Genomic DNA, 23,077 nt, shown 5'->3' with positions numbered 1-23,077 from the left:
TTTGGATTTGTCATTTTGGATGACTACTTTAAAACACATATAAGTGAATTTGTCAAAATGTCTTAATGGTAAAACAGATATGTATGAAAATACCCTCAAACGAAAAGGTGACATTATGTACTGTTGCCTCATATGGAGTATTGAGCCTAATTCAAAGTTTTAGCTTCACTATCAAAATAAATATGTAGGGGAGTGTATATGCATTAAAATAATAATTTAAAGATATTAATGTTAACCAAATGTATCTTGTATTTTGTTAAATTTGCCATGTGTACATGTCTGCGTGTGTGTTCCAGACGGACAGTGGCACTGCAGTCCCAGGCCCCTCCCTCCACTCCCAGAGGATAGCTCGTGCCAAGTGGGAGTTCCTATTTGGGACACCCGCTGAGGAGGCTGCCAGCAGGGGGGAGAAAAGTGAGAGCATATTTACCACCCATACCTATTACCCATAGAGCTATATATATAGTATTTATCTCTGAGCCTATGACCCTTTAACTGTTCCCACTGGATATACACTATACTGTAGATTTAAGCACGTATCATAGCACGTGTTCAAAACACGCACATAGGTCGGTGTTCAGCAACCAATAACAACAACATTAACATTAGCATGGTAGCGCAGGGGTTTTCGGTACTTTTTCGGTGATATCAACTGCTTCCTCTGTTCCATCGTGGCAGGTACCATCGAACCCTCCACAGCTCCTCCCAGTGGCCAGTCCAGTGAATCCCCCACTTCCCCCACCTCCCTCCCCCTCATCTCAGCCAATCACAAGGTGCAGCACGTGGAGGTAGAGCTGGTGACTCCTCCCCCAGCGGCGGTGGGGGAGTCGCCAAAGACGTGCATCATCCGGGGGACCCTCAAGTACTCGGAGACGGACCTGGATGCCGTGCCCCTGCGCTGCTACCGCGAGACCGACATCGATGAGGTGCTATTGGCTGAGCAGGAGGACACCGACTCAGCGTTTGGGAGTAACCGCAGCGTGAAAAGCACATCGGGTACAGGCAGCAGCCCCCTGGGTGTCTGTCCCTATGAGAGAACGAGTGGGGAGGAGGAGGAGGTGGAAGGAGAGGAGGAAGAGGAGGAAGAGGATGACGAGGAGGATGAGGAGGAGGTGGTGAGCTGGGTCTCAGTGAGGATGCAGGGGGACATGAAGAGGCAGCAGCAGCAGCAGGTGATCAGTCAGCTGCTGAAGAGGTGAGATGGACACACGCATCGACACGTGGAAACACACACATGCTCAAAATCATACACAAACACACACACAAATATGCTGACATATACAAATTCATACACACACACACACACACATACACACACACACATGTAACGCAGATATACAGAAAGACACATTTCAGGTTTGACAGGATTTTGACCAATTGATGCATCCTCACATGTTCATTACAGACTATGAGTGCTATCTATTTCTAGCTTCTGTCCTTGTGAATGGAACAAAGGTGCTAATGTTTTTAGTTGGTTTCATCATTTCTTTTCTCCCACAAGAACACTGATGGAGCAGGATCTCCAGCAAGAACTCCAGTACAAATGTATGAACGGGTGTCTCTTTCTGCGGCCGCACGTTGAGATCTTCCTAGCAACCGACTTATCAGTAGACCTCTCAAAGCAGTTTGATGACATTGTTTTTCTTTACCACTCGTAGTTTTCTACGGTCAAACATTTACAGTGTACAGTGTCCCGTAGTCAATCACTTGTGCAATTTTCACAGGAATGTGGTATATATATATATATATATATATATATATATATATATATATATATATATATATATATATATATATATATATATACAGTTGAAGTCAGAAGTTTACATACACCTTAGCCAAATACATTTAAACTCAGTTTTTCACAATTCCTGACATTTAATCCTAGTAAAAATTCGCTGTCTTAGGTCAGTTAGGATCACCACTTTATTTTAAGATTGTGAAATGTCAGAATAATAGTAGAGAGAATGATTTATTTCAGCTTTTATTTCTTTCATCACATTCCCAGTGGGTTAGAAGTTTACATACACTCAATTAGTAATTGGTAGCAGTGCCTTTAAATTGTTTAGCTTGGGTCAAACGTTTAAATGATTGATTAGGGGAATAGGAACAGGGGAGCAGGAACGGAACGATAGCCTTCCACAAGCTTCCCATAATAAGTTGGGTGAATTTTGGCCCATTCCTCCTGACAGAGCTGGTGTAACTGAGTCAGGTTTGTAGGCCTCCTTGCTCGCACACACTTTTTCAGTTCTGCCCACACATTTTCTATAGGATTGAGGTCAGGGCTTTGTGATGGCCACTCCAATACCTTGACTTTGTTGTCCTTAAGCCATTTTGCCACAACTTTGGAAGTATGCTTGGGGTCAATGTCCATTTGGAAGACCCATTTGCGACCAAGCTTTAACTTCCTGACTGATGTCTTGAGATGTTGCTTCAATATATCCACATCATTTTCCTACCTCATGATACCATCTATTTTGTGAAATGCACCAGCCCCTCCTGCAGCAAAGCACCCCCACAACATGATGCTGCCAGCCCCATGCTTCACGGTTGGGATGGTGTTCTTCGGCTTGCAAGCCTCCCCCTTTTTCCTCCAAACATAACGATGGTAATTATGGCCAAACAGTTCTATTTTTGTTTCATCAGACCAGAGGACATTTCTCCCAAAAGTACCATCCTTGTCCCCAAGCTGTTTAAAGGTACAGTCATCTTAGTGTATGTCAACTTCTGACCCACTGGAATTGTGAATTATAAGTGAACAGTGAATTATAAGTGAAATAATCTGTCTGTAAACAATTGTTGGAAAAATTACTGGTGTCATGCACAAAGTAGATGTCCTAACCGACTTGCCAAAACTATAGTTTGTTAACAATACATTTGTGGAGTGGTTGAAAACCAAGATTTAATGACTCCAACCTAAGTGTACGTAAACTTCCGACTTAAACTGTACATTCAAAGGGCAATTTTGAAAAAATATTTGCCATTTGATTAACTGGCTGATATTGAGAAAATATTATGTTGCGTTTTGGTGATTACACCAATGTACTCATTATGTTTCACAGTAAAATTGTATTTTGCATCATTTGTTGTGTATTGAAAGATGTCTACAAACAACATTTATGCACAATAAAACATTTTATTGAAAATTGGCTACATTACAATAGTTACCAATTTCAAGTCTCGTATTCAGAATTTCGAAAATTCACCACGTGCTTGTGAAAATTGTACCAAAGCGATTCAAAAAACTGGAATAGTATTTCAAATGAGTTTTTCAGCTAACATCGTTTCCAGGGAGACTCACTAGACTCACCCTCAAATAAATTAATTTGAGATCCATTCATTCGGAATATTAGACAGTACTAAGAGACCCAGTAGAACAGGGGTGTCAAACATACGGACGCAGGACGGAAGGGGTCCAATCTAGTCTGTAAATGATTTGAGAATTTAAAAAAAACAATGGTAACTATATATATATATATTTAGGGTTGCAAAGGGAGGGTACCAGAATTTTGGTATCTTTCAAATATCTATCACAGGATATTTAGTGGCATTTTTGGGTACTTCAGATTATCTCTGGCCTTATCACATGTAAAATATATGAAATAATAAATAAGATGATTTTAGAATATGAAATAAAATGACAAAGCTGAAAATCTTTATCCTAAATATAAATAATCAACTTAGTCAATACCATTGGTGTTTAATATGAGGGTTTCAGCATGAAATATCCTTTATATTTCTGGTTTACACACTTTATTTTACTATGTCAGTATGTCAATATGTATTTGCTGTCAGTGTTTTGCCTTCAAACTGGTGGCAGTTGTAGAAAAAGTCAATAGTTGGAATGGTTTCAGAGTTAATTGAAAATATAGCCATTGTGGATTAGATGCTTGCCTATTATCTAGGCTATTTTTCTTTTGAAGTATATGGTCTATCTTCTACTAGAAACTCATGGACAATATGGACCCAGATACAATAAATTAATAAAAATTAGTTTGACATCCCTGAAGTAGAGCCTTCCTGTGCCTCACTCTTGGTTGTTATCCTCTTTCCCTATTTCTCTCTTTCCATCTAGGCCATTGGACAGTTTCTTCGACAACCTCCCGGCCCTCAAGTCACCCATCCTGGTTTCGGGTCCTCGTCTGGCAGGCACGACTGAGGACACCTTCAGCCGCCATTTTGAGAGCATAATGGAGTCACATCGTGCCAAGGGCACATCCTACTGCAGCCTGGACAGCGAGGAGCTGCTGACCTCCAGCACCCAGACGGTCCTGACCTTTGACCTTCCCACACTGACCCCAGAGATCCAGGGAGGTCAGATGATCTGTCAGAGCGCCCGGCACATTGTCAAGTTGAGCTTTGCCCCACTGGCCCACTGTGAGAGGGGGACAAGCCTATCAGATTCAATCGTCACGGTGACAGGCGACTCAGACGCCACGCGCGCCCCCTCCAGCGAAAGGTTGAGCAGTGGCTCGGAGGACACACTCCCACGAGGGGGAGGGGGCGGGGCACGGATGTTGGGGAGCAGCTGGTACAGCAACCCCACATTCTCCTTCCCTAGGTCAGTGATGTCATACAGCAGCAACCCCTCCCTCTCCTTCCACAGGTCAGTGATGTCATCACTACTGCTCTGATGTAGTACCTTATGAAAGGCCAGACCCGATAGGCTGCTGACATAAAGTACCCACTGGGCACAGACGTCAGATTAACGTCTAGTTTTGAATTACGTTTGGTTGAATTGTCAACTAACATGAATTCAACATGAAATCAACCAAAAATATCACCCTGTCATTGAATTTAGGTTAAAAGTTGGGTGATAAAAGACAAATCCAATAAGTTTTCCACGTTTTTGGTTGAAATGATGTGGAAACAATATTGATTCAACCAGTTCTTGCCTAATGGGTATGAGGTTACTCTAATAGACGAAGTAAAGCCAAGGTAGGCTTCTATTCAGAACATACAGTATGGTATAATCTAAGATGAAATACAAAACAACAAATCACTATATTATACTCTATTGTCCATGTACAGTATTAGAGGACAACGTAATAACTGAGGATCATAATGTGCATATGTTATGTACTGTATATGCACATTGAAAATCTACTTTTTTAGAGTCTTCCCCTAACAATATCAGTTTCCAAAAGCGCCAGTCCCAGGCTTGTCTGCTGGGACACAGCACCTGCTGCAGTGCGATTTTGGAGCAGAGCTGTTAGTGAAGGTCGCTAGGAGGCTGTCTGCCTCACCGTACCGCTGGTTTCCATGACGGCATGCGGTGTGAGTGTGTGTGTTGGTATGTGTGACTATACGCGTGTGTGTGTGTGTGTGTGTGTGTGTGTGTGTGTGTGTGTGTGTGTGTGTGTGTGTGTGTGTGTGTGTGTGTGTGTGTGTGTGTGTGTGTGTGTGTGTGTGTGTGTGTGTGTGTGTGTGTGTGTGTGTGTGTGTGTGTGTGTGAGTGTGTGTGTGGTATGTGTGACTATACGCGTGTGTGTGTGTGTGTGTGTGTGTGTGTGTGTGTGTGTGTGTGTGTGTGTGTGTGTGTGTGTGTGTGTGTGTGTGTGTGTGTGTGTGTGTGTGTGTGTGTGTGTGTGTGTGTGTGTGTGTGTGTGTGTGTGTGTGTGTGTGTGTGTGTGTGTGTGTGTGTGTGTGTGTGTGTGTGTGTGTGTGTGTGTGTGTGTGTGTGTGTGTGTGTGTGTGTGTGTGTGTGTGTGTGTGTGTGTGTGTGTGTGTGTGTGTGTGTGTCTTTGCCGTTGTGTGTGATGGCTGGAGCAGGTGACTGGTACTGACTGGGGCAGATGGCTGTGGTAGTACAGCTCTCAACTATTGATTGTTAATGTTAATGTTAAAGTGATTCAACTAGCTTTGCTATTACTGTCAATAACAGCATAGCTGGAACTCTTTACCAATCAGATTGCGTGTCCCGATCTATCCATTACATACGTATTAAGATGATGTATCATCATATATTATGATATATGCAAATATTGTAATTTTAGGTAGAGAATATTCTTATTTCTCATGTGGTCAATATACACTGCTTAATCAGCATTTATCATTTTCATCAACACCAATAACAGAATGATCTGCTAGGGGCTTGACAACCCAGCACCATCTGGTGGGTTATGTGGTTAGTGTAGAGAGGAACTGCAGTGCTGATGAGGGAGATGATAATTGTGTTTGGCAGCACTGCGGTGGCAGTGGGACACTGTCACCTTGCGGTACAGACCACTAGATGCTGCTAAAGGACCATGTTGCAGGTTGTGGAATGATACTGTCTGAACATATGGATAAAGATACCAATGGGTTTTTAGAGCCAAATGTGTGGACCACTTGTGGTGTCTACTGTAAGTGACATTTGTTGGAGAAAACAGCATTAAAGTAGCATTCCTCAGTGATCCTACTGTTAACATAACAGACATGTTCAAGGTAATGTAGTTGTGTGTGTGTGTGTGTGTGTGTGTGTGTGTGTGTGTGTGTGTGTGTGTGTGTGTGTGTGTGTGTGTGTGTGTGTGTGTGTGTGTGTGTGTGTGTGTGTGTGTGTGTGTGTGTGTGTGTGTGTGTGTGTGTGTGTGTGTGTGTGTCCGTGTGTCCGTGTGTCCGTGTGTCCGTCCGTGTATGCATGCGTGCTTGCAGACTTGAGTGCATACTGTACGCGTGCGTATAAAGGCTCCCGTATGTATGTTTACCATTGGCACTGGGCCACCACTGTTAGTCCTGGTCTGTAGGCCTGGTGACAGCAAAATGTGGTGACATCAGTCCATTGCCAGTAGTCTGTTCAGCTGCAGCCTGCCACAACACCAGAAGAACAGAACAGAACAGTGGCTGGATTGTGTGGTGCCAGAAAAGCCCTGAAAGCCCACTGACAGTGATAATCCACTCTTATATTCAAAGGGTTTCCTGGGAACACATCCAATGACCAGTACAAAACCAAACCAAAATAGGATATAGTGGCTTAAAAAGTTCAACTCCGCCGTAGTTGACCAAGTTCCCTCTGGGAAGAACAAAGTTATTCTATTCTATTTGTCTGGTAAATATTGACATTGTGCTGGTATTGTTACCACAGTTACTGTACAAACTGATCCACCTATCACAGTCCTGCTAGAAAGGAATCCATGAAGAGGACACCAGGGAAAATATTTCAGAGGGCTTATCCACTCCATACTTTGATAACAGTTGGAATTTCAGCCCTTGACCCCCCCCCCCATCACATCTCCCTGTTGAGATGGTTTGAGCCATTAGACAGAGGCCCATTGTGTAGAACCATCCATCTAGACAGACGGAGGGGGGCCAATTGTGTGGCAATGAACCGTTGAAGTGGAGGCTGACGATAGTGGGAATTCTCTTATGGCCTTATGTGATAGCTGTTCAATTAGTGCTCATGACTGTAGCGTGCTATGGTGATTATCGCCTGCGAGTTGCTTATAGTAAACAGGCGCCTCATTAATGACTGGCGCTCACAATAGGCCTCTCTATGCCATGTATGTTTCTAAACCGGGGTTCAATCCCAGCACTAACACACCTGATGGAAATACTGTAATCAAAGGCTTGATGATACGGTACGTTTACCAGTTGAGTCAAGTGTGTGTGTACAGGGGTGGAACAATTTTTTTCCCCCCCTGTGGGTCTGGAGTTGAGGAATAAAACCTGATTCCTTTCCCTGGATACCAAGTCTTTGTTGTGGAGAGAGAGAACAAAAATGTTTGTTCTACTGTAATTTGTTAATAATATAATCATATTTCTATTATAGCACACACCTATAGAGTTTATCAATGGGAGTTGTCCGTGGCACTAACCCGCTTTGTTTTCCTTTGTGTGCTTATAGCTCCATTAAGGGTCGAGGTGAACGGCATGTATACCTCATCCAAAGGATGTACCTACTGACTATGAGTAATTGGAGCTTGTGAGAGAGGAGGCAGGAGGAAGGGTGGGAGAGCGAGAGAAGGAGGGAGAGATTTTGAGTGAAAGGCGGCCAAGTTCCGTGCCATGCTTAGTGCCCAAGGTCGGCAGGGGAAGTTACAAAAGCTAACATAGAGAGAGAGAGAGAGAGAGAGAGAGAGAGAGAGAGAGAGAGAGAGAGAGAGAGAGAGAGAGAGAGAGAGGAGTGAATAGAACAGAAACAAACAGAATAGAACAGAAACAAACAGAGAGAGAAGAGAAGAGAAGAGAAAGAGGCGCTGCTGGACAAAATGTATCTAGCTTGGGAAACTTGCTAAAAGGAGAGAAGGAGAAGAATGTGAATAGAAAGTGGCGTCATACAGCTGTGTGTGTTAACTACAGCTAAAGGGAGTGACTTGCTGGCTGAGTCTTAGGCCTTATGGGTTTAGAATCCAGGTGATGTACTGTACTAGGACTAGCGAGCAGACCAGCTGAGACACTAAGAAAAACAGAGCGGTAGAGGGGTTAGCGGGGGGGGATGCGATCAGGCCGGGGAGCGAGGACAGGGAGAGGGGGTCAATAGGGTGACCAGTTTGAGACACTCGTACAGGGAGGGGACAGGTATAACAAGGAGGGCCAGCTCTGTGTTCTGTTGGCATGGCTCACTCGGAGAGGATAGGTACCTTCTTACTCGCCACTCGAGCTCAAGGCGGAGGTAAGAGCTCTACTCCTCCTCTCCTCTCCTCTCCTCTCCTCTCCTCTCCTCTCCTCTCCTCTCCTCTCCTCTCCTCTCCTCTCCTCTCCTCTCCTCTCCTCTCCTCTCCTCTCCTCTCTCTCTTCTCTTCTCTCCTCTCAGACTACTGTAGGTAGTGTGGAAATATCTGCCTTCTAATCCTCTCACTGCCTCTGTAGGCTCCATATGAGACAAGGGAACCAGGGTGTCTGGTGATCAGTCATTGCTCGGTAACAAAGCCATTCATTCAGCTAATGGAATGGCTTGTTTGCTCTGTGGAGGTGTGTATGACTCAGTGATAATAAGGAAGTCTGAATGTGCTGTGCTGGAGTCCTGGTAGTCTGGGTAAAGTGTGTTTCTGTCATACTTTAAATATTTTAAATACTGTTCCCAAGCTTGTATTCTTGGATGGATTTAAACTCAGCAAAAAAAGACACATCCCTTTTTCAGGACTCTGTCTTTCAAAGATAATTCGTAAAAATACAAATAACTTCACAGATCTTCATTGTACAGGGTTTAACACTGTTTCAAAAGCTTGTTCAATGAACCATAAACAATTAATGAACATGCACCTGTGGAACGGTCGTTAAGACACAGCTTACAGACGGTAGGCAATTAAGGTCACAGTTATGAAAACTTAGGACACTAAAGAGGCCTTTCTACTGACTCTGAAAAACCAAAAGAAAGATGCTCCCTGCTCATCTGCGTGAACGTGCCTTAGGCATGCTGCAAGGAGGCATGAGGACTACAGATGTGGCCATGGCAATAAATTGCAATGTCCCTACTGTGAGACACCTAAGACAGCGTTATACAGGGAGACAGGACAGACAGCTGATCGTCCTCGCAGTGGCAGACATTGTGTAACAACACCTGCACAGGATCAGTATATCCGAACATCACACCTGCGGGACAGGTACAAGATGGCAACAACAACTGCCCAAGTTACACCAGGAACGCACAATCCCTCCATCAGTGCTCAGATTGTCCACAATAGGTTGAGAGAGGCTGGACTTAGGGCTTGTAGCCTGTTGTAAGGCAGATAAACACCAGGCATCACCGGCAACAACGTTGCCTATGGGCACAAACCCACCGTCACTGGACCAGACAGGACTGGCAAAAAGTGCTCTTCACTGACGAGTCACGGTTTTGTCTCACCAGGGGTGATGGTCGGATTAGCGTTTATCGTTGAAGGAATGAGTGTTACACCGAGGTCTGTACCCTGGAACGGGATCAATTTGGAGGTGGAGGGTCCATCATGGTCTGGGGCGATGTGTCACAGCATCATCGGACTGAGGTTGTTGTCATTGCAGGCAATCTCAACGCTGTGTGTTACAGGGAAGACATCCTCCTCCCTCATGTGGTACCATTCCTGCAGGCTCATCCTGACATGACCCTCCAGCATGACAATACCACCAGGCATACTGCTCGTTCTGTGCGTGAATTCCTGCAAGACAGGAATGTCAGTGTTCTGCCATGGCCAGCGAAGAGCCCGGATCTCAATCCCATTGAGCACGTCTGGGACCTGTTAGAGCGGAGGGTGAGGGCTAGGGCCTTTCCCCCCAGAAATGTCCGGGAACATGCAGGTGCCTTGGTGGAAGAGTGGAGTAACATCTCACAGCAAGAACTGGCCAATCTGGTGCAGTCCATAGGGAGGAGATGCACTGCAGTACTTAATGCAGCTGGTGGCCACACCAGATACTGACTGTTACTTTTTATTTTGACCCCCCCCCTCTTGTTCAGGGACACATTATTCCATTTCTGTTAGTCACATATCTGTGGAACTTGTTCAGTTTATATTTCAGTTGTTGAATCTTGTCATGTTCATACAAATATTTACACATGTTAAGTTTGCAGAAAATAAATGCAGTAGACAGTGAGAGGACATTTATTATGATATATTATGGCTGAAGCCCAGACTTGTAGTTCAAGTCCTCTTCTATCATTTGAAACCATGTATTATCAACAGATAGAACTCACAGGTCTTCATTTTCTGTTCTTGTTTCTGTTCTTGTTCCAAGATGACATAACATGCGGAAAGCTATTACCACAGCATAATTTAGATTTAGTGTGGCGTGCCCTCCTGAACCCTCTACTGCTTGAAAAGGGGTTAAATGACTGGGTGATGTAGAGAGAGGTGCAGGAAAGGATAGATTTATGGAAGGAGGTTGTATAATGTGTCCTTCTGTTTATTGTGCCCAGTGTATGCTCAACATGGTCCACATTTGAGTGTATTAATGTACTGAATTATCATTGTGTCACACCAGAAGAAAGCATTGGCCTACAATAGGAAATGTTCCAGGACTATTGTTTTCAGTAGACCTGACCAGAGACTTATGGTTTTGCTGCAAGCTTTACAGTGTTGCCGTGAAGAAATTACAACAAAGTGGGTTGCATCATAATTTATCCACACCTCCCTTCACTCTTTGTCTTTGTCCTCCCGCTCCTTCCCTTTCTCCCTCTATCCCCCTCCCTCTCTCTCTTAACTCGTCTCTCCCTCTCTTTCCCCCCCTTCTTACTCTTTCTCTCCCCCCAGGGAGAAGGCTCGTCTGGCGACAGACTCGGAGCTGGATCAGGACCTCAGTGAGCGGCTGGGACTGGGGAGCAGCGACACCCTCACCAACGGTAACCGTGCTGACGGAGAGGCCGCCAAGCGCCTGGCCAAGCGCCTCTTCACCCTGGACGGCTTCAGGAAGTCCGACGTGGCCCGTCACCTCAGCAAGAAGTGAGCACCTGGCACCCAGCCTTCTCGTGTTATCGATCCTTCTCTTTGCGATGTGCTGCTGTACTTTGTCTATGCTATGTGTAGCGTGTATACTGTCGATGACAACACCTAGTATGGATGTGGCTAACATTTCCAAGATCTCTCTCTCTCTCTCTCTCGCTCTCTTCTATACTAAACCTTGTCTGACCCCTTGGTTTTCCTCCGCGGTTGTGCTCTTCGATTAGTCTGTCTGTCTGTCTCTCCGGCCTGTCTGCCTGTCTGTCTGTCTCTCCGGCCTGTCTGCCTGTCTGTCTGTCTCTCCGTCCGTCCGTCTGTCTGTTTGGTGAAAAGAACAGATTCCTTCTGTCTGACAGATTCACCTTGAGAATCAAAGTTTCAAAGTGTTATTATAAGGGGAGTTTGTCCACAGTTGTCACGTTGGTGGGGGCGCATATTAAACTCTTACAATGATCATACCCAATGACCCATACCCTTACTGCTCATCCATCCGTCTGTCCATCTGTCTGATGAAAAGGAATTTAGGATGAGAAGAGATTCCTCCTCTCTGACAGATGCACTCTGGGAATTATAGTTTTTGGCCCCAAGTCTTTGTCTCAAGGACACAACCAAACTGTGGCCTTGTGTGTTTGAGCTGGGAAAGCAAAGCATCTGATTAACATGTTGTTCTCTCTCCCTCTTTCTCTCTTTCCCTCTTTCTCTCTCTTTTCCTGTCTCTCTCTCTCTATTTATTTATCTATTTCTCTCTCTCTCTCCCCAGCAATGACTTCAGTCATAAGGTTGCAGAGGAGTATCTACACTTCTTTAACTTCACAGGTCTTAATGTGGACCAGGCTCTGAGGTGAGAGGTTCAAACCTGACTGACATGTTTAACTAGCCAGCCACTGGTTAGTAGATGGTAATACTGCTCTCTGGTGGCAGGCTGAGGGAAAGTAGCCTAATATGCCAGACTTGTGTTTCTAGCCCAGAAAAAAAACGCTCCTGATTCAATTAATCAAGGGCTTGGTGATTAATTAAGTCGTTGAATGAGGTGGGCAGGTGCGTAATGAGGTGCGTTACCGCTGGGCTGGAACCAACATTTGCCACCCTTTAGGATACTAGAGAAACTGGATACTGGATTGGGGTTGAGAAGCACTGTGTTTCTGCTCAATGTGTGTGTCTGCATGTTCCAGAGCCTTACTCAAGCAGTTCTCCCTGATGGGAGAGACTCAGGAGAGGGAGCGGGTGCTGTCTCACTTCTCCAGGAGATACCTGCACTGTAACCCAATACTCATACCTACTGAGGGTAAGAGGACGCCACTGTCTAATTTCCACTATAGAAATAGCACAGCTCTGTCGTCATGGTAATAGATTGAAATGTCTCCTCCTTATCCAGATGGTGTTCATACCTTGACCTGTGCCCTGATGCTGCTAAACACAGACCTGCATGGCCATGTAAGTTGTGTGTGTGTGTGTGTGTGTGTGTGTGTGTGTGTGTGTGTGTGTGTGTGTGTGTGTGTGTGTGTGTGTGTGTGTGTGTGTGTGTGTGTGTGTGTGTGTGTGTGTGTGTGTGTGTGTGTGTGTGTGTGTGTGTGTGTGTGTGTGTGTTAGGAATACAAATGTCATTAAGTTCATGGTAGAGTTCAGTGTAGAGACATTTTTCAGAGATCCATTCCCCCCCAGGCGCCACTGACTCAGTACAGTGGCAGCTTTGGGAAATAAGCCCCCGACTTATCAAAAGCTGATCTGGGACCAGCCTCCTGATTACAATGTGTTCCTACACTATCATAAAATCCAGTCCATATCAAACTGTAGACTGATTCCAGTCTAAATCTAGGCCATCTATTGCTGCATGGTGGGATGTGCAACCTCTACAGATGACTCCAGGTAGTTTAGTTGAAACCATTTATATTATATGGAAATATTCAGGTCTGGTTGAAGAGGCTAGAGCTGGCATGATGAGAAACCCACTCTCTCAGGGGAAGGGGGGATTGAGAGATGCCTGGCTGGTATAGTTCTGTGCTTCATTACCATCATCATCATCATTCATCATTGTCACCAATGTCATTATCTTCTTCTTCTTCAAAATCACCATTTTCATCAATGGCGTCATCCTGATCATCATCATCATCATCATCATAGTCCCCAGCATCTTCGTCGTCTTTATCTTCACTCACTATCTCTCTTCAGCAATATTCCCAGCATGCAATAGTAGCAGATGGGGCTCTGTGAAAACTCACTCCTCAGCCTGAAGTGTCTCCCCTTGCACTGCCGAAAAAGCGAGCTTTTCCGCGGTGTGACTGAGTAAGACGCTTCAGGAGGGCGGCCACGTTTGTTTGCGAGGCAGAGGTCATGCGTTCGAGCCTCAGTCGGAGCCCAATCAGGAGAAAGCGGTACTCGCTAAGCAAGCAGCGTGACGTCCTTTAAACAATCTCCTTCTGAACACTCTCAGCTCATCAGCTAGATTAAATCAATTGGATGAGGTCCCTGAAAGTCATTTCTCCCCATAACATCCTTCAGAGATGAATTCTAATATAATAGTTTGTCAAAGAGCTGCAGAAGGACAGATGAATTAGACAATCTGTGCCTGGAATATTTTAGATGACTGATGTTGGTGGTGCTTTTTAAAGATTATATTCATTTATAGCATAGTAGTCTCAGAAATCTCAGGGATAGGGCAATAGCGCTAGGTCTAACAAATCACAAGTTTGGCTAGGCGGGGCTTAAAAAGAATCCCCTCGGAAACATAGCAGAGGCGGACACACAATATAGACGCGGATAGCTAGCCACTGACCCTGCCAGTCAGTGGTTTTCAGCTGGTAAAGCTAACATCATGGCGCATGCAAACTACCCACTTGCGAAACACACTCATTGAAAATATCTAGCTAGCTACCGGAGATGTTTACGGCAGGGCTCTGGACGGATTTTCCGGCATCCAACTCCGCCCTTTCCTCTCTGCCAAACCGACATTGGTTTGAGGACAGACATGTATGCTGGAACATTGGTACATTGTGGGAGAAAACCCACCTGTCGAGAGCAGGGATGGGTACCTGACGATATTCTACTATGAGTTACAATAGTAGAATACACCAGGTACAATTTCTAAATGTGGTTGTGCATCAGCAGTTTTTCTCTTGTTATGTCAGTCACTAACAGTCACTCAATTAGCCCATGTCAGCTAGCCAGCTATCTAAACGTAGTTTAAAATGGCAGGAAATTAACTGTAGAATGTAACTTAGGGCCCCTAAAAGGCTAGGTCTCTGACTGCATGTGTGGGTATGGATGTGGGTATGGATGTGGGCATGGGTATGGATGTGGGTATGGATGTGGGCATGGGTATGGATGTGGGTATGGGTATGGATGTGGGCATGGGTATGGATGTGGGAATGGGTATGGATGTGGGCATGGGTATGGGTATGGATGTGGGAATGGGTATGGATGTGGGCATGGGTATGGATGTGGGTATGGGTATGGATGTGGGTATGGATGTGGGCATGGGTATGGATGTGGGTATGGATGTGGGAATGGGTATGGATGGATGGGGCATGGGTATGGATGTGGGCATGGGTATGGATGTGGGTATGGGTATGGATGTGGGCATGGGTATGGATGTGGGTATGGGTATGGATGTGGGTATGGGTATGGATGTGGGTATGGATGTGGGCATGGGTATGGATGTGGGTATGGATGTGGGTATGGATGTGGGCATGGGTATGGATGTGGGCATGGGTATGGATGTGGGCATGGGTATGGATGTGGGCATGGGTATGGATGTGGGTATGGATGTGGGTATGGGTATGGATGTGGGTATGGGTATGGATGTGGGTATGGGTATGGGTATGGATGTGGGCATGGGTATGGATGTGGGTATGGGTATGGATGTGGGTATGGGTATGGATGTGGGTATGGGTATGGGTATGGATGTGGGCATGGGTATGGATGTGGGTATGGGTATGGATGTGGGTATGGATGTGGGTATGGGTATGGATGTGGGTATGGATGTGGGTATGGATGTGGGTATGGGTATGGATGTGGGCATGGGTATGGATGTGGGCATGGGTATGGATGTGGGCATGGGTATGGATGTGGGCATGGGTATGGATGTGGGTATGGGTATGGATGTGGGTATGGGTATGGATGTGGGTATGGGTATGGATGTGAGTATGGGTATGGATGGGGTATGCAGACCAGCGAGTCACTGAGGCTCCTTATTATGAGTTCAAAAGTTGCCCATCCCTGGTCTAGAGAGACTAATAGCATAGAGTAAGTACTGTGTGTCATGTTTTTCAGAACATTGGCAAAAGGATGTCCTGCACACAGTTCATTGACAACCTGGAGGGTCTGAATGAGGGTCAAGACTTTCCCAAAGACTTGCTGAAGGTGAGTCACTGTACTGTACATTGCTATAAAAACACACATACACACACTAATTGTTGTGTTGTCTAGCAGACCAGGAGAAGACTTACTGTACCTTCCCTCTGGTGAATCTCTGCTCGAGATCGGACAACGTTAGATTATGCTATTAGCTTCTCTCTGTTGTGGGCAGCATAATGGGGTTAGGCTCATCTGGGGCCATTCATTGGGAGCCCACAGGCACACCAGCGGATGCCAGATGAGCTAAAACAGTGGGGATGCCTGCCGTTGACGTGGCTAATGATGATGCGTTTGATTCGTTTTGTCTGCAAAGGGTTCCCTCAACGCGTAAGTCAACAAGTTGTAATGGTGTATCTATAATACATGTGAGAGAAAGAGGGAGAGGGGGGAAGAGGGAACCAGGCAATATTTTTCACCCAGAAATAAAGGAATATGAATTCTAAAAATGACAGGCTTTGCTGTTATTAAGTCAGGATAGCATCAGCTCCCCTGCCATGGGAGAGCTTTAAGGTGAGAGAGAGATGGAGAGAGATAGAGAGAGGTGGTAGCTGTTTTATTTATGCACTGTATATATCTAGGAAGTGTATTTTAAATCATGCTCTCCTCCCACTCCCTCTCTTTCCCTCTCTCTCCCTCTCCTCCAACTCCCTCTCTCCCTCTCCTCCAACTCCCTCTCTCTCACTCTCCTCCAACTTCCTCTCTCCCTCTCTCTCCCTCTCTCTCTCTCTTTCTCTAACTCTCCAAATGTTTTCCCTGCCCACTTTCTATCTCTTGTTTTCTCTCTTTCTCTCCCACTCCTTGTTCTCCTCACTGCCCCAATCCCATCCTAGCTTATCCCAACATAATTTCATTCTGACTAAATGACTGTCATGTTGTTCCTGATAATCTGCTTCATATCCTTCATTCCCTTCCCTCCTCTTCCTGCTTTCCCATTTCCCTTCTATCTCTGGTGTGTATTCCCTGGTCCCCATTATCATAATAAAGTTACATTACACACACACACACACACACACACGCACACGCACACGCACACACACGTACACACAACACACACTGATCTGTGTCTCATACTTGGGCCAATCTGAGCCTGACATCCCCACTAAAATACTCAAAGTAGAAGTAGATAGCCATCTTTCCCTTTTTCACATTTCGCCAGGTGTGAATCCTTTATCTTATAACTTTTTGACAATCATGATGACATTTTCTGTAAACTACAGCAATGACCTGTTGGAACCTAAACTTGGCATAGACATTCATTTAGCCGACAGAGATGGTCGCCTCCCTTCAGGTCCTTAGGAAAGTATGCAGTCATTTTAAAAACATGTATTATTTCTTTCCAGAGAGACATCAGAGATTGTAACATTCTCTGTTTCACGGACACATGGCTCACTTGGGATACGTTGTCAGAGTCGGTACAGCCACCCGGTTTCATCACGCATCGCACCTACAGAAACAAATAACTCTCTGGTAATAATATATAATATAATAATATATGCCATTTAGCAGACGCTTTTATCCAAAGCGACTTACAGTCATGTGTGCATACATTCTACGTATGGTAAGAAGAAGGGCTGAGGTGTATGCCTTATGATTAACGACTCATGGTGGCATCAAAACAATATACAGGAACTTAAGTCCTTTTGTTCACCTGACCTAGAATTCCTTACAATCAAATGCCGACCGCATTATCTACCAAGAGAATTCACTTTGATTATAGTCACAGCCGTGTATATATCCCGCCCCCCCCCCCCCTCAAGCAGATACCTCAGCGGCCCTGAAATAACTTCACTGGACTCTATGGAAACTGGAAACTGGATTTTAACAAAGCTAATCTGAGAACAAGGCTTCCTAAATTCTATCAGCATATCAAATGCGCAACACGGGCTGGTAGCATTCTGGACCATTGCTACTCTAACTTCCGCGATGCATGCAAAGCCCTCCCCCACCCTCCCTTTGGCAAATCTGACCGTGACTGCATTTTGTTGCTCCCAGCCTATAGACAGACACTAAAACGGGAATCGCTCAGGTCTATCCAACACTGGTCTGATCAATCGGATTCCACACTTCAAGATTGCTTCGATCACGTGGACTGGGATATGTTCCAGGTAGCCTCAGACAATAACATTGACGTATATGCTGACTCGCTGAGCGAGTTTATTAGCAAGTGCATGGGTGATGTTGTACTGTTACTATTAAAACCTTCCCTAACCAGAAACAGTGGATTGATGGCAGAATTCGTGCAAAACTGAAAGCACGAACCACCGCTTTTAATCATGGCAAGGCAACTGGAAACATGACCGAATACAAACAGTGTAGCTATTCCCTCCACAAGGCAATCAAACAAGCAAAGCGGCAGTATAGAGACAAAGTAGAGTCGCAATTCAACGGCTCAAACACGAGACGTATGTGGCAGGGTCTACAGTCAATCACGGATTACAAAAAGAAAACCAGCCCCGTCGCGGACATTGACGTCTTGCTCCCAGGCAAATTAAACAACTTCTTTGCTCGCTTTGAGGACAATACAGTGCCACTGACACGGCCACTACCAAAGCCTGTGGGCTCTCCTTCACCATGGCCAACGTGAGTAAAACATTTAAACATGTTAACCCTTGCATGGCTGCCGGCCCAGACGGCATCCCTAGCCGCGTCCTCAGAGCATGTGCAGACCAGCTGACTGGTGTGTTTACGGACATATTCACCCGTAGCACTCACTTCTGTCATCATGAAGTCTTTGAGAGACTAGTCAAGGATCATATCACCGCCACCCTACCTGATACCCTAAACCCACTCCAATTTGCTTACCGCCCCAATAGGTCCACAGACGACGCAATCGCCATCACACTGCACACTGCCCTATCCCATCTGGACAAGAGGAATACCTATGTAAGAATGCTGTTCATTGACTACAGCTCAGCATTTAACACCATAGTACCCTCCAAACTCATCATTAAGCTTGAGACCCTGGGTCTTGACCCCGCCCTGTGCAACTGGGTCCTGAAATTTCTACAGGGAGGAGGTGATGGCTACAGGGAGGAGGTGAGGGCCCTCAGAGTGTGGTGTCAGAAAAATAACCTCTCACTCAACGTCAACAAAACAAAGGAGATGATCATGGACTTCAGGAAACAGCAGAGGGAGCATTCCCCCCATCCACATCGACGGGACAGTAGTGGAGAAGTTCCTCGGTGTACGGAAATGGTCCACCCACACAGACAGCGTGGTGAAGAAGGCACAGCAACACCTCTTCAACCTCAGGAGGCTGAAGAAATTTGGCTTGTCACCTAAAACACTCACAATCTTTTACAGATGCACAATTGAAAGCATCCTGTCGGGCTGTATCACCGCCTGGTACAGCAACTACTCCTCCCACAACCGCAAGGCTCTCCAGAGGGCAGTGAGGTCTGCACAATGCATATATATGCCATTTAGCAGACGCTTTTATCCAATGCGACTTACAGTCATGTGTGCATACATTCTACGTATGGGTGGTCCCGGGGATCGAACCCACTACCTCGGCGTTACAAGCGCCATGCTCTACCAACTGAGCTACAGAATGCATCACCGGGTCAAACTATCTGCCCTCCAGGACACCTACAGCACCCGATGTCATAGGAAGGCCAAAAAGATCATCAAGGACATCAACCACCCGAGCCACTGCCTGTTCACCCCGCTATCATCCAGAAGGCGAGGTCAGTACAGGTGCATCAAAGCTGGGACCGAGAGACTGAAAAACAGCTTCTATCAGACTGTTAAACAGCCACCACTAACATTGAGTGGCTGCTGCCAACATACAGACTCAAATCTCTTGCCACTTTAATAAATGTAATAAATGTATCACTAGTCACTTTAAATAACGCCACTTTAATAAATTGACTTAATAAAGGTACCACTAGTCACTTTAAATAACGCCACTTTAATAATATCTACATATCCTACATTACTACATCCTACATATGTATATACTGTATTCTATACCATCTACTGCGTCTTGCCTATGCCTCACGGCCATCGCTCATCCATATATATTTTTATGTACATATTCTTATTCATTCCTTTACACTTGTGTGTATTAGGTAGTCGTTGTGAATTTGTTAGATTACTTGTTAGATATTACTGCACTGTCGGAACTAGAAGCACAAGCATTTTGCTACACTCGCATTAACATCTGCTAACCAGGTGTATGTGACCAATGCAATTAGATTTGATACAACATGTTTAAACTTTCGGTCGGGTAGAAGATTTTTTTTCAGTGCCATTAGTGATGATGGGCTGGCTCCTGTTGGCCAGGGAGGAGTGTTGTGTGAGTGGCAATGCACTGCCGTTTGGTGTGCAGCACGTTCTTCTTCGATGGGGTTTAATGGCGGTTGGCATCCAATGTTAATGGCGCATTACCGCCACCAGCTGGATTAAACAAAAATAACATTGCGAGAAAGGGGGAAAACGACATCATACCAAATGAAACACGTCAACTAAGAAAACCCATCCCACTTCTTCAATCCCAGTCCACTCAAAAAAAAACATCCCTACACACGCTCAGGGGCCTGTGATGGCGGCACATTCACTGACAGGATTTCTTGCATGACCTCGACTGTGAAATCACAAAGACCCGAATAACGTTCAGCGGCATTCACAATGATTCCAGTTTTTCTTAGACTTCTTCTCCGCTTGTGGTTTATGACCATTTCAATAAATAATACAAAGTAAACCTTTTTAACAGGTAGCATTTCACTATTGCCTTCGATTGATGAGAACCCTTCACTGGTCTTGTAGGCTCTACGACCATGGTTTCTTCCCCGACACTCGTTCCTTCCCATCTTCTCACCGCCTCCAGATAGGAGACGCACTGGACACTCCTTGCCACCTCATTCTCCTTCACACGAACAGAGCACTGCAGGAATTCAGGCGCATGTTCACCTCCACAGTTGCAGCATTTCACTTCATCTGGCGTACGATACTCTTCCCCTCTGCACACACTTGACACATGACCAAGTATTTGACATGTATGACACTGGAGGGGCTTGTGCACAACGGGTATTTCATGAATCCTAAGTTGGTTTGAGAAGGGAGAGACTCTTCATGAAAGAACAGTAGCATGGATGAAGTTAATTCCTTTTCTCCGTCCACCATACAGGTCAGTCGACGTGCACCAACCACTCCATCAATGTTTTCAGTTATATCCTCTGGCTTTACTTCTTGTGCCACGCCAGAAATAACCCCCTTGATGGATGACCTGCTGCGAAAATCCATACAGGAAAACATTCCACTCCGGCATCTTTTTGAGTCTTAAAACACGCCAAAAAAATCGAAATAAGACCATTGTTTGTGACTCTCACCACAACTCCACACTTTGATCCAAATCCCTCACTCCGACTACAAATGAGTCGAGTGGTTTCCTCCACCACAGCTTTTCTTCGCCACTGTAACACACTCGTTCTCACTTTCTGTGCTATTAGCTTCACCCGACTCACTGGCAGCTTAAAACAAAACCTCCGTTTCTGCCATTTTCTCCACGATCAACATCACCCGAATCGCGATCAACATCACCCGAATCGCGTCTTTCCTAGTCGTGCAGCACATTGGCAGCGCAACGCGGCCGGTATGGATTGACAACCCAAATCATTGCGTGGCCGGATAGAAATGTGTAATGCTTTGTGTTTGACATGTGACACCTGCGCTAGCCTATTACTCATGATATGACAGGCTTGTGATCATTGCCCTTGCTAGATTGATTGTATAAGACATTCCCAGCCTTAATTACAGTCGTTTTTGTTCAGAATATTGAGTCACTGAAACTGAAACAGTGCACCCCGAATGGATGGAGGAAGCAAACAATGTATCAGGACAGCTTTTATTTACAACCTGACAGCAGTATGTTTTGGACTACCAGGAAAAGTATTGGTGAATTATATTAATCATGCATTGAACTGTATCCATCTATTCTGCCAGCAATGCCAGCAAACGGCATGGGATTTTGAGTCAAATATAACCTATTTTTAAAAGCTATTATAAAGTTGGTTTTGTAACATGAACTGGGAGCTTGATATTTTTGACTGATCTTATGATTGTTTGTTTCATATCTGCAAAGTAGGTAAAACACTGTCAGTTCCACAAATTCAGGACATTAAAAAAGTCCTGACTTATTTCTTGTTTTCCTACTGTGTCAGGACATTCTAGTGACTTGTCAGGACATTGTGGTCTTGATAAGGTAGGAAAACGTGTCCACAGACAGACACACACACACACACACACACAGTCACACTACATTCCTCCTAATTTCTATATTATGGTCTCTCAGTCTAAATCTCTCTGTCTCTCTCTCTCTGTCTCTCTCTCTCGGCCTCTCTCTCTCGGGCTCTCGCTCTCGGCCTCTCTCTCTCTCGGCCTTTCTCTTGGTCTCTCTCTCTCTTGATCTCTCTCTCTGTCGCTCTCTCTCTCTGTTGTTTCTGTTTTCAGTGTAGCACCACAGCACCCCCACCATGCCACCCTCTCACTCTTTGCCTGCTCTCATTCTCCTCCTCTCCTCTCCTCCTCTCCTCTCCTCTCCTCCCTCCATCCATTTTTCTTGAGGTTCAAAGTGTTTTATTTTCAGCGGTATGAAATAGCAGTGCCCCCGGAGGAGGCAAACCTGTGTGCTGCTCTTCTCTTCAATCTCTAGCTCTAACATCACACTATCTCTCTCTTTCTCACACTCTCTCTCTCTTTCTCACACTCTCTCTCTCTTTCTCACACTATATCTCTCTTTCTCATAGTATCTCTCTCTTTCTCACACTCTCTCTCTCTTTCTCACAATATCTCTCTTTCTCACACTCTTTCTCACAGTATCTTTCTCTTTTCTTTCTCACACTCTCTCTCTCTTTCTCACACTCTCTCTCTCTTTCTCACACTCTCTCTCTTTCTCACACTCTCTCTCTCTTTCTCACACTCTCTCTCTTTCTCACAGTATCTCTCTCTTTCTCACACTCTCTCTTTCTCACACTCTCTCTTTCTCACACTATTGTCTCTCTCACACTCTCTCTCTCTTTCTCACACTATCCCTCTCTTTCTCACACTCTCTCTCTCTTTCTCACTCTCTCTCTCTCTCTCTTTCTCACTCTCTCTCTCTCTCTCTTTCTCACTATCTCTCTCTCTTTCTCACACTCTCTCTTTCTCACACTCTCTCTCTCTTTCTCACTCTCTCTCTCTCTCTCTTTCTCACTCTCTCTCTCTCTCTTTCTCACTATCTCTCTCTCTTTCTCACACTCTCTCTTTCTCACACTCTCTCTTTCTCACACTCTCTCTTTCTCACACTCTCTTTTTCACAGTATATCTCTCTTTCTCACACTACCTCTCTCTCACAGTATCTCTCTCTTTCTCACACTATCTCTTTCTCACACACTCTCTCGCTACAACACTTCCACTCA

General features: G+C 45.2%; 1 protein-coding gene across 4 annotated transcripts in view; it reads left to right on the top strand.

Annotated features, from left to right (window-relative positions):
* Positions 1-23,077, top strand: part of LOC124048290 — a 90,158-nt gene that overhangs the window by 25,158 nt on the left and 41,923 nt on the right. For 3 of the 4 annotated variants that reach the window (XR_006841198.1, XM_046368927.1, XM_046368926.1), the window contains exons 3-10: positions 297-414; positions 679-1,195; positions 4,076-4,606; positions 11,142-11,330; positions 12,088-12,168; positions 12,500-12,612; positions 12,703-12,761; positions 15,597-15,686. Coding sequence is in view for 3 of the 4 variants with exons in the window: in XM_046368927.1 (XP_046224883.1) it covers positions 297-414; positions 679-1,195; positions 4,076-4,606; positions 11,142-11,330; positions 12,088-12,168; positions 12,500-12,612; positions 12,703-12,761; positions 15,597-15,686 (1,698 nt within the window). In the remaining variant the exon portion in view is untranslated. The remainder of the gene's footprint in view (positions 1-296; positions 415-678; positions 1,196-4,075; positions 4,607-11,141; positions 11,331-12,087; positions 12,169-12,499; positions 12,613-12,702; positions 12,762-15,596; positions 15,687-23,077) is intronic. The other variant, XM_046368928.1, reaches the window with a different exon arrangement.

Source organism: Oncorhynchus gorbuscha, linkage group LG11 (genome assembly GCF_021184085.1).
Source record: "Oncorhynchus gorbuscha isolate QuinsamMale2020 ecotype Even-year linkage group LG11, OgorEven_v1.0, whole genome shotgun sequence".
NCBI classification, from domain to species: Eukaryota; Metazoa; Chordata; class Actinopteri; order Salmoniformes; family Salmonidae; genus Oncorhynchus; species Oncorhynchus gorbuscha.
The sequence above is the reverse complement of the archived record's forward strand: the minus strand, read 5'-3'. Positions and strand labels throughout refer to the sequence as shown.